General features: G+C 43.3%; 1 protein-coding gene across 6 annotated transcripts in view; it reads left to right on the plus strand.

The window, feature by feature from the left end:
• Positions 1 to 12,957, plus strand: part of LOC111949455 (A-kinase anchor protein SPHKAP) — a 59,799-nt gene that overhangs the window by 15,170 nt on the left and 31,672 nt on the right. For 2 of the 6 annotated variants that reach the window (XM_023966656.1, XM_070434065.1), the window contains exon 1: positions 8,985 to 9,250. The exons of the other annotated variants lie outside the window; for them this stretch is intronic. In XM_023966656.1, the coding sequence (XP_023822424.1) occupies positions 9,216 to 9,250 (35 nt within the window). In that variant the 5' untranslated portion in view covers positions 8,985 to 9,215. Of the gene's footprint in view, positions 1 to 8,984; positions 9,251 to 12,957 lie in introns of those variants that run through there. 6 annotated transcript variants of the gene reach the window in all.

Here is a 12,957-nt window from a genome sequence, read left to right on the forward strand (position 1 = left end):
AGTCATATTCCTGGTAGGAACGATGATGAGTTGACGTTAATCGTATATTCAGTAGTTCCTCCCGACTGTATGTAATGAAACCTAAGATTACCTGGGGTACCGATGTAAGAAATAACACATAAAAAAACAAAATACTGCATATTTTCCAAGGAACGCGAAGCGAGGCGGCCATCTCTTTTCGGCGCCGGAAGTTGTATCCCCTAAACCATCCCCTATACCCACTGCCAAGACTCCAACCACCCCTCTGACTGCCACTGTACTGCACACACTGTACATCTCATTCACTGTACTACTATTTACCCACCAACACTCCACAGCTCCTAATGTAACTCCACCATTTACAGTATCACCCCCTGCCACCTATACCCACCACCAACACTCCCCACCTTCCAATGTCCTGTCCCACTGCCTCCCCAGACAGGCCATTGGATGAATGTCAAATATTGACCTGAGCTTGTGAAATCAAGTTGACCCTCCCACTGTGTTAACCTCTATGTACAATAGTGGCAACAATGTCAGCAGAGACCCCTCACCCAGACCCTCGTTAACCTCTCCATATGATTCTAATAATAATAATTATCATCTCTGTTAATCACATCCTCTGCTCATTAGTCTACGTAAACAGGTGACTAGATGCAGAGGACCAATCATGTGAATGAGCAGGTATAACTGCAGAGAGGTAGCGTGATTAGACTGGTTAATGATGTCATCAGCCATAATTGCGGCTACGTCAATTTTTTTAATTWATTTTTTTATTTTTTATTTTACCGTTATTTTACCAGGTAAGTTGACTGAGAACACGTTCTCATTTGCAGCAACGACCTGGGGAATAGTTACAGGGGAGAGGAGGGGGATGAATGAGCCAATTGTAAACTGGGGATTATTAGGTGACCGTGATGGTTGAGGGCCAGATTGGGAATTTAGCCAGGACACCGGGGTTAACACCCCTACTCTCAATGAGCCCCTATGTGCCATTTATGTCATGCTGAAATGCACTGTTCCCTGCCGCCGTGTGCACGTGCGTGTGTGTTTGATAGGTGTGAAATCGATAGAATGGCAATAATATGCTAAAGTCCATCTTTCGGGGAAGCTCCGATTTCATGCATCATTGAACTCTGCGTAGAATAGTTTTTCTCTCCCTTATTTGCATATTTCTCAGAGAAAGGTGGCAGTCATTGGAATGTCAGTAATATCCATAACGGTCTTGCCTATCAGTGTAATCTTCCATCCAGGGTGCGTACACACACACACCACACACACACACACACACACACACACACAACACACACACACACACACACACACACACACACACACACACACACACACACACACACACACACACACACACACACACGACACTCCATTGTAAAACTCTTATTAATAAAGTCTTCTTCTTGTCCTTTGATGAGGGGATAAAAGCCAGATCACATCAACTGGAGAGATGTGATGGAAATAAAAGTCAATTTAATACACTCCTGTTAGTCCAAGCAGTCACAAATCCTCTTCTAACAAGCAAGGCCACACACATACACACAGGTACGCGCACAGGCACTAATGCGGACACACACACATACATGTGTAAACATACACACAAATATGCAGGAAGATGCACGCACACACACACACACGCGCACTTGTGCAATTCTTTATTTATTGTTGTTTCCCATCCTTAAATTACATTATTTTTTCACAAACAACCATTATCTGCCTACAAAACAATAACCAAATCAAACCATGTGTAGCCATCTACATATTCTGGTATTCCATCTTTCCTAACTGATGAAAGCTAAATATCATATAAAGGCCCAGTGCAGTCAAAAACGTGATAATCCTGTGTCTTTTTGACCATTTTAATTGAAAACAATCACAGTAACAATCTTTTTTTTTTATAAACAAAAATAGCTTCTTAGCAAAGAGCAATTTGTCAAACAAGAATTTAGCTAGGACTGTTTGGGTGTGGTCTGAGTGGGGAGGGGGAAACTAAAAAATAGCTATTGTTGGCAGAGGGGTTTAGAACTCTCTTTCTTATTGGTCTATTAACTAATTGACCGTCTGGTGATGTCACCAGGCAGGCCAAAACTCCGTCCCACCAAAACAAGCTGAAATTTACTGTGGTCTATTCAAACAGCTGTTACTCTAAAAGGGCATTATCATCATTTTCACAACTTCACAATTGTTATCCAGAAATGATTTAATATTGAGATAAAATCACTGCATTGGTGTCACACCCTGGCCTTTGTTATATATATTTTCTTAATTCGTTTAGTTAGGTCAGGGTGTGACATGAGGGATGTTTGTGTGTTTTGTCTAGTTTAGGGTGTGTGTATTGTTTAGGGGGGTTTTGTAGTATGTATGGGGTTGGGTTCAGTGTAGGTGTTTAGAAAAGTCTATGGTTGCCTGATTTGGTTCTCAATCAGAGACAGCTGGTTATTGTTGTCTCTGATTGGGAGCCATATTTAAGGCAGCCATAGGCTTTAGGTGTTTGTGGGTAATTGTCTATGTGTAGTGTTTGTGTCAGCACTATTGGTCGTTATAGCTTCACGGTCGTCAGTTTGTTAGTTTGTTATTTTGTTAGTTTGTGTCTAGTGTTTGTTTCGTGTGGTTTTTCCTGTCTTCTAAATAAAAGAAGATGTATTTTGCACACGCCGCGCCTTGGTCCTCTCTCTCACCCATAGACGATCGTGACAATTGGATCTTTAAATGTACAGCATTACTGTAAATTCCAATGCCATGAGAAGTCACTCACCACCCAGTAAAATATTTTTCTTAGCTGTGGGTGACGTAACCTCTCCTTTACTGTAGCATGTGGTGTGTGTCCTCTCGTCCCAGGGGTGAAGGGTCAAACCCTCACTATTCCTAATGTTCCATAAATATTTCTGTCTGTGTCACAACCACTCAGACTCATTCTGAAAGCACTGCAGTCTCTCTTTCTCTGTTTTTCTCTCTCTGCCTTTATCTCTCTCTGTTTCACTCTCTCTCTATGCCTTTATCTCTCTCTGCCTTTATCTCTCTCTGTTTCACTCTCTCTCTGCCTTTATCTCTCTCTGTTTCACTCTCTCTCTGCCTTTATCTCTCTCTGTTTCACTCTCTCTCTATGCCTTTATCTCTCTCTGTTTCACTCTCTCTCTCTCTGCCTTTATCTCTCTCTGTTTCACTCTCTCTCTATGCCTTTATCTCTCTCTGTTTCACTCTCTCTCTATGCCTTTATCTCTCTGTTTCACTCTCTCTCTATGCCTTTATCTCTCTCTGTTTCTCTCTCTCTATGCCTTTATCTCTCTCTGTTTCACTCTCTCTCTATGCCTTTATCTCTCTCTGTTTCACTCTCTCTCGATATATCTTTGTCTGTCTGCCTCTTTCTCTCGCTCTGCCTCTCTCTCTCTCCTTTTTGCATGTACACATATTTTTTCCAACCGCTACTCCAATCGTGCGTTCCTGTTTTGTAACCAGGCAAGCTTTAAAATAGCTCATCTGTGACAGGGCTTTGACAGTGAGAGCACTCTCTGGCTGGTTTCTTCTGATTTCCATGCTTTGCTCCTACTGGCTCACTCTGATGTGGTTCTGTGTTGATGATGGTGATGAGATGATTTGAGTGGTTGCTTTAATCTTTGCTGTTCCTTCAATCTTTTTTTAAAAGAAAAGACCTGATGGAATTGTTCCCTCTAAATGGCTGTGGGATTAGGAGACACAGAGAAACAAACAGAGGGAGGAAGGGATGGGGATGGAGAGAGAAAGGGAGAAAGAGGGAGAAGGATACCGGTAAACAGAGGGGAAATATGGAGAGAAAGAGAGAGGGGGAAACATGGAGCGAGAGAAAGAGAAGAGAGAGAGAGAAAATACATGGTGTCCTGTCTACTCTGAGCCAGACCATCAGTACACCCTTAGAAAAAGGGTTATTCAGCAGTCCCCATATGTAATTTTAAGTTCCATGTAGAACCCTTTCCACAGAGGGTTCTACATGAAACCCAAAAGAGTTCTCCCTCGAACCAAAAAGGGTTCTCATAAGGACAGCAGAAGGACCCTTTTGGAACCCTTTTTACTAAGAGGGTAGAAGTGTCAGTTGTGTTGGGTATGTACTGTATGAGTGGCCAGTGGGCATACTTGTGGCCTGGGTAATTCTAAAAGGCCTAGGTGAACACCCCAGTGTTCACACACACCCTGTCTGTCTGTCTGTCTGTCTGTCTGTCTGTCTGTCTGTCTGTCTGTCTGTCTGTCTGTCTGTTTGTCTGTCTGTCTGTATGACTGTCTGACTGTCTGTCTGTATGACTGTCAGCCTGCAGGTGACCGCTGTCACTCATGGTCTAACACACACATAAACACACACACACAGAGCTGTCACTCACAACACTCACTGACTGATTTGAATGCGAGCGACAGCGCTAACTGCTAGCAAATGCAGTCTAATGATCTGACCACTCTGCCACTCTGTCTGTCTGTGAAGAGGACAACATGTCTGGTCTGACTGACAGACATCCCCGGCTAATGGCAGAGAGGACACAAAGCCTGTGAACAACAAGAAGTAGCAGTGTTTGAATACAAACGGCTATACTTACCAACAGGAAATGCCTGTGTCATGAATACTAACACCTGTCTGACTGAGAGAAAGGTGTTTGAGAGAGGTGTTTGTTTGGAGGGAAACATGACTGGAGAGAGCAGTAGGGATTGTGACAGACGTATGTGGCAGGGTCTACAGGCAATTACGGACTACAAAAAGAAAACCAGCCACGTCACGGACACCGATGTCTTGCTCCCAGAGAAACTAAACACCTTATTTGCCCGCTTTGAGGATAATACAGTGCCACTGACATGGCCCGCTACCAAGGACTGTGGACCCCCCTCTCCTTCTCCGTGGCCGACGGGAGAAAGACATTTAAACGTGTTAACCCTCTCAAGAGCATGTCCAGACCAGCTGGCTGGTGTGTTTACGGACATAGTCAATCGCTCCCTATCCCAGTCTGCTGTCCCCAAATGCTTCAAGATGGCCACCATTGTTCCTGTACCCAAGAAGCCAAAGATAACTGAACTAAATGACTATCGCCCCATAGCACTCACTTCTGTCATCATGAAGTGCTTTGAGAGGCTAGTTAAGGATCATATCACCTCCATCTTACCTGCAACCCTAGACCCACTTCAATTTGCATACCGCCCCAACAGGTCCACAGACGATGCAATCACCATCACACTGCACACTGCCCTATCCCATCTAGACAAGAGAAATACCTATGTAAGAATGCTGTTCATCAATTACAGCTCAGCATTCAGGTCCTGGACTTTCTGACGGGCCACCCTTAGGTGGTGAAGGTAGGAAACAACATCTCCACTTTGCTGATCCTCAACACTGGGGCCCCACAAGGGTGTGTGCTCAGCCCCCTCCTGTACTCCCTGTTCACCCATGACTGCATGGCCATGCACGCCTCCAACTCAATCATCAAGTTTGCAGACGACACAACAGTAGTAGGCTTGATTACCAACAACGACGAGACAGCCTACAGGGAGGAGGTGAGGGCACTCTGAGTGTGGTGTCAGGAAAACAACCTCTCACTTAACGTCAACAAAACAAAGGAGATGATTGTGGACTTCAGGAAACAGCAGAGGGAGCACCCCCCTATCCACATCGACTGGACAGTAGTGGAGAAGGTGGAAAGTTTTAAGTTCCTCAGCGTACACATCACGGACAAACTGAAATGGTCCACCCACACAGAGTGTGGTGAAGAAGGCGCAACAGCGCCTCTTCAACCTCAGGAGGCTGAAGACGCCTACAGCAGCCGATGTCACAGGAAGGCCAAAAAGATCATCAAGGGCAACAACCACCCGAGCCACTGCCTGTTCACCCCGCTACCATCCAGAAGGCGAGGTCAGTACAGGTGCATCAAAGCTGGGACCGAGAGACTGAAAAACAGCTTCTATCTCAAGGCCATCAGACTGTTAAACAGCCATCACTAACACAGAGAGGCTGCTGCCTACATACAGACTCAAATCATTAGCCACTTTAATAAATGGATCACTAGTCACTTTAAATAATGCCACTTTAATAATGTTTACATATCTTACATTACTCATTCATATGTATATACTGTATTTTAAACCATCTATTGCATTTTGCCTATGCCGCTCGGTCATCGCTCATCAATATATTTATATGTACATATTCATATTCCATCCCTTTAGATTTGTGTGTATTAGCTAGTTGTTGTGGAATTGTTAAATTACTTGTAAGATATTAGTGCACTGTCGGAACCAGAAGCACAAGCATTTCGCTACACTCGCATTAACATCTACTAACCATGTCTATGTGACCAATAAAATGTGATTTGATAGAGAGGTAGTAGTCATAGGGAATGATGGAGAATGTATTGCCTTGAATCACAAGGAATTATTCGGCATGGTGGAAGCGGTGTCGCAGTGCACTGTGAGTGTGTGTGTTTGCGCGCCTGTGTGTGTGTGTGTATGTTTGGTCACAATGGTGCTTGTGTAGCAGAGTGTGTAGCACTAGTCCAGTCCTCTGCAGGTGAAAGAGAAGGGAGACTGAGGGCTACATGAACTTGTAGTTTACAATAACTTCTCTGTCTACTGCAGTTGGACCACTTGTCTTTGGGAGAGAGGAGAGAGAGGAGAGAGAGGAGAGAGAGGAGAGAGAGAGAGAGAGACGAAAGAGAAGAGAGAGGGGGGAAAGAGAGAGAGAGAGAGAGAGAGAGAGAGAGAGAGAGAGAGAGAGAGAGAGAGAGAGAGAGAGAGAGAGAGAGAGAGAGAGAGAGAGAGAGAAGAGAGAGAGAGAGAGAGAGAAAGAGAGAGAGAGAGAGAGAGAGAGAGAGAGAGAGAGAGAGAGAGAGAGAGGAGAGAGAGAGAGAGAGAGAGAGAGAGAGAGAGAGAAGAGAGAGACGAGAGGAGAGAGAGGGGGTAGCGGAAGGACAGAGAGACAGGATGAGGGGGAAGAAGAGGGGTGAGAGGAAAGGAAGAAGAGGAGAAGGGAGAAGAGGAAGAGATACGATGATGCGAAGGGGAGAGAAAGGAGGAAGGGGGAGAGGAGAAGGAGAAGTCGGCAGCAAGAGGGGAAGAGAAGAGAGTTGGAGAGGAGAAGGGACGGAGAGGGAGAGGAGAGAGGAGATAAGAGAGAGAGAGAGACGAGAGAGAGAAAAGAGGAAGAGGAGAAGAAGCGAGGAGAGAGAGAGAGAACGAGAGAGAGAGCGAAGAGAGAGAGAGGAGAGAAGAGAGAGGAGCAGAGAGAGAGAGAGAGAGAGAGAGATGACCAGTATGACTTACCCAGAGGGGAACAGCAAGGTGAGCCACTTCACACTGCTTGTCCTCTATGCAGCCTGAGGACTATGGAAGTTCAACATACAGCTGGGACAGTGATGAATTTAGGGACTCACAATTAATCTTTCTGGATTTACCTGTGGCAGCCTACATTGAACATCCATTCACAGTACAATATTTGGCAATATAACTTATATGTCACAACTTACAAGTCTATTTTTATGTGCAGTATGTGACACATTTACAGTACCCCCACTACTCTAACACATACACAGTAAAACAAGCTGCAGCCTGTCAGGATCCTGGGCCCTGCTCTCTACATCATAATCAACACACACACACACACACATATATACATGCACACACATACACCCCTCCCTCTGCAGACTAATGGTCCTATTACCCTGAAAGTTCGGTTAGATCTCCTAATGCAGGGAGGAGAGGGGGGCCATATTGCAGTGGCCATCGGGTAAAGAGAGCAATATTTCATATCACTATGGCTGCCCTGCCTGCGCTGTTGGGGTGACTGAAGTACCAATTGGTATTCATGAAGAATCCTGAAGATGTCGTTTTCTCAGAATTCCTCTACTGATCATTATATCAAGGTAATGGGTCTGTGTGATGGGAAAAAAACGGGGGAGGCTTTTTTTAGACATCTAAACAGGGGTAAAATTGCAGTCACCCTGACAAATAGACACCCTAGCTCCGCAGGCGCCATTATCGTCTTTATAAAGTGAATGATATGAGAACATCAGGGAAAGACAGGAGGGAAGGTTCGCTTGTTATTAGGATTCATCTATGTAAGAAAATCAAGTTGCCACGTGTCCACGTACAATCCTTAGGCCGCGTTACACAGCTAAGGCGAGGTGACGCAACAACCAATGGTTGCGTGTCACGTCATCGACTGACAAATGGCTATAACATATGATGCAGTTAGCTGATACTTAAAATACCTATCCAGGCGTTGTAAGATCTGTCAGGTATCAGCAAGGTCTCAGCTCTGGAAGGCAGCCTTAGCTTCATCTTCTATCTACATTGAGTGACATCAAGCAATGATATATTGTCTAACATGGATAGGCTATTCTGATATTCTAGGCCTTCTGAAGCTGCTTTTCCATCAGAGCTATTGGTGTCAGGTCTAGGTCAGGACTTGTTGTGGTATAGGGCATATCCTGGTCGACAAAACTGATCAATACCCTGTGTGACCCATTGGTCTGTCTGACCTTGTTCTGCCTGTTGTGGTTCAGGAGCCGACAACTATACTGACACCAGTGGGTTAATGAGACTGTCCTTTGTTCAACTTTTTTTTAAAGAAAAATACCCTTGAGGTTAGACACCTCTTTTGAGTGTGACCTTGTCTTAACACTGTTTCATGTGAAATAATATTAGAACTGTAAAGCAATCTAATATTGTTAGGGGATGGTGAAAAATGTTTTTAAAATTGTATAAACTGCCTTAATTTCGCTGGACCCCAGGAATATTGGCAGCAGCTAATGTGGATCCATAATAAATACAAATACAAATAATGAGCAAAACATAGTTCAGCCTCCAACTAATAGCTTAATAAGATAAAGTGGATATATTTTGTGCCAATTATGAAAATGTAGAGAATGCTTATTTTATCTACAGCAGCTCGTTTCCTTTTAAGGGGAATATGTAGAGTGTGTGCTTGCGTGTCTTTGCGCGCGTGTGTGTTTTGATATATATGCTGGGAAATGCTCCCGCTCCTCTTCAAGCGGACTGTCATTTTGCTCCTGGCTGCACGCTGTTAACGACCGTAGTACAGACACTCGCCCGAAGTCACGGTAACGTCACGGTAGCACTGGAATTTATCCTCTCCTCCGTCGGGGATGTGCATTTGGACAGGAGAGTGTCCTCCGGACAGCGACGCGCCGCATTGCTACGCTCCTCTCCTACCTAGGACATACAAACTCCGGCTCCGGTAGCTTATCTTGGACGGGATGGCCGGTGCTAAGTGCCTTCTGAAGACGCCGAGGTATGTTAACGGAGCGTGTTAATTAATAGGTTACGGCGACTGTTGTGAGAGTTTTATCAAATTGCAGATTACCCTTCAATTGAATGGTCCCGTATTGACTGCAAATAAATGTTAGCCTATCTTACATGTTTTATTTTCTTTCGTTGCAATGCAATTGGTTGCTTATGTGTAAATTGCAATACTGCAATAATGTAACCAAAATACGCCAACAATGTTTTGTGCAAATCCAGTATTTTTAGTACAGTAGCCTGTATCAGCACAGCTTGCACAGAGCAGTAGCCTAAACAAGTGCTGTGCTCAAGCTCTTGAGCGGTAGACTCAGAGGACCTTAGGAAAAATGAATAACTGAAACAGGAAAACATAAGATTGACAGTAATCTAACCAAATACATGGAATTACATTTTGCCAAAGATTATGCATTTCATCTGCCTACGTAGTTTGCGTAACAGTTGATTTTAATAGCCTATACTACTCTTAAAATGTGTTATGGTTATTTGAATGATGAAAAAATTGTGTAAACATTGTGTCGTGCAGCTAACCAAAAATGCCCACTTTGCGTGTGAGGTGCCATGCATTTGGAGACACAGCCTAACCATCTCGGTTCACTTCAGTGCGCAATACAGAGTAGCCTAAAGACAAACAAATGTCAATCAATGCATTAGCCTAATACTTCATGCATTCATTTTATCGGTTTGCCAGGGGCAGACTGTGTCAAGAAATGCCTTGGCATTTTATCCACACCAGCCCACATCACTGAGCATGCAGCCAACTCAACCCCCCTTCTCTGTGTTCTTCTTGTTCTCTGTCTGTCTGTCTGTCTGTCGGCTTAAGCCATAATACATACGGGCGCTAATTTACAATATAGCCTAAGTCATTAGCTTGGCTTTTATATTGTAGGCCTACATTATAAAAGCCAAGCTAAAAACGTATTATAGGCTATATTGTAAATTAGTGCCTGTTATATGTGTTCCCCAGAATCAACACCTACCCTAATTGTTAATTACTTTTACAGGAGCCCTGTAAGACGTCATTCAGAATCAGGGTTCTTAACATTTAAAAAAAATAACTGGTAGCACTGGTGCTCCCAACTTTAAAAAGTTAGGAGCACAACATAAAATGTAGGAGCACCAGAAAAGACGAGTTTTAACAGCGATTCAGATATAGCCTATATGAAATCTAACATTTGGTACATCACATCGGGCATTTGCAGTTTGCCACGAGCTGAACCTGCTAATCTGCTTATCTCTTCATGATTAAGTGTCGATATTACTGTATCGCCCACCTTGCCTCCGCCGCCGTGACCGGGCTCATCATAGGCAATGAGCCTATCATAATGATGAGACGTTATAGAGTACCGCTTGTATCAGAAGATGAAATGTGTGTCGGCTTCAACATGGATCGGATGAGACCCGAGCGCTCAGCAGCGCGCAAAATGTGCATACTGATTTTCCAACCGTCAAGCTAACCATCTTCATATGGAAAGGTCATTCTCTGGAATCAGTTAGCCTACGGAGCCGCGGATGTGAGTGAAACTAAAGATTTAGCATATTCTGACTTCAATTGTCTCTATTTTGTGGGGATTCATTTCTGTTTTCTTTGTGTGTGGCATATAATAGCCATACAATTTATGGGTCACATATGTGAAATGAGTTACAGCAGGGTGTTGTTTGTGATTGTGGCACAAGGCTAAGCTGCATGTCCAGAAGAGCACGTTACCTTTGGGATCAGTTCCAGATTTGCACCTGGTGAATGACAGAGTATCTTGGGATTGTGTGCTGAGCTCTTGCATTGACCATTGTAAATACATTACTGTGATGTAGAGGACAAATGCACTTGGTCCTGGGAGTGATTTCATATAGTACCAGTCAAAAGTTTGGACACACCTACTCATTCAAAGGTTTTTCTTTATTTTTTATTATTTTCTACATTGTAGAATAATAGTGAAGGTATCAAAACTATGAAATAACACATATGGAATCATGTAGTAACCAAAAAAGTGTTAAGAAAATCCAAATATATATTTTAGATTTGAGATTCTTCAAAGTAGCCACCCTTTGCCTTGATGACAGATTTGCACACTCTTGGCATTCTCTCAACCAGCTTCATGAGGATGCGTTTCAATTAACAGGTGTGCCTTGTTAAAAGTTCATTTGTGGAATTTCTTTCCTTAATGCGTTTGAGCCAATTAGTTGTGTTGTGACAAGGTAGGAGTGGTATACAGAATATAGCCCTATTTGGTAAAAGACCAAGTTCATATTATATCAAGAACAGCTTAAATAAGCAAAGAGAAACAACAGTCCATCCTTACTTTAAGACATGATGGTCAGTCAATTTGGAAAATGTCAAGAACTTGCAAAAACCATTAAGCGCTATAATGAAACTGGCCCTCATGAGGACCGCCATAGGAAAGGAAGACCCAGAGTTACCTCTGCTGCAGAGGATAAGTTCATTAGAGTTAACTGCACCTCAGATTGCAGCCCAAATAAATGCTTCACAGTGTTCAAGTAACAGACACATCTCAACATCAAAATGTTCAGAGGAGACTGTAAATCAGGCCTTCGTGGTCGAATTGCTGCAAAGAAACCATTAACCATTACTAAAGGACACCAATAATAAGAAGAGACTTGCTTGGGCCAAGAAACATGAGCAATGAACATTAGACCAGTGGAAATCGGTCCAAATTTGAGATTTTTGCTACCAACCGTCGCGTCTTTGTGAGATGCAGAGTAGGTGAACGGATGATCTCTGCATGTGTGGTTCCCACCGTGAAGCATGGAGCAGGTGGTGTGATGGTGTGGGGGTGCTTTGCTGGTGACACTGTCAGTGATTTATTTAGAATTCAAGGCCCACTTAACCAGCATGGGTACCAAAGCATTCTGTAGCGATACGCCATCCCATCTGGTTTGCGCTTAGTGGGACTATCATTTGTTTTTCAACAGGACAATGACCAAAAACACACCTCCAGGCTGTGTAAGGGCTATTTGACCAAGGAGAGTGATGGAGTACTGCATCAGTTGACCTAGCCTCCACAATCACTTGACCTCAACTCAATTGAGATGGTTTGGAATGAGTTGGACCGCATAATGAAGGAAAAGCAGCCAACAAGTGCTCAGCATATGTGGGAACTCCTTCAAGACTGTCAGAAAAGCATTCCTCATGAAGCTGGTTGAGAGAATGTCAAGAGTGTGCAAAGCTATCATCAAGGCAAAGGGTGCCTACTTTGAAAAATCTAAAATCTAAAATATATTTGGAATTGTTTAACACTTTTTTGGTTACTACATGATTCCATGTGTTATTTCATAGTTTTGATGTCTTCACTATTATTCTACAATGTAGAAAAAAGTCAAAATAAAGAAAACCCTTGAATGAGTAGGTTGTCAAAACTTTTGACTGGTACTGTACATGATGCCATGTGTGAAAATGGCCATCCAGTGTTTTTGTTGGTCACCACTGAACTAACTGTGCTGGCACTCAACAGTGTATGTGACCTTGGTATAGCTGTGTTATAACAAAATTACAATTTGGTATAATAAAAATGTGACACTATTTCATAGAGGTTCAGTTATACAGATTGAGTACAACACTTTTGGTCCGTGGGTTGCACAGCAAACTTCCCCTCAAAGGAAGGGTCTTACTTACCTTGGGGGAGATACAATGTAGACACACATAAGTAGGTTAATCCCTAATTTAAACAAGTGCCAAAATTA

The sequence above is a fragment of the Salvelinus sp. IW2-2015 genome, linkage group LG22 (genome assembly GCF_002910315.2).
Source record: "Salvelinus sp. IW2-2015 linkage group LG22, ASM291031v2, whole genome shotgun sequence".
Taxonomy (NCBI): Eukaryota; Metazoa; Chordata; class Actinopteri; order Salmoniformes; family Salmonidae; genus Salvelinus; species Salvelinus sp. IW2-2015.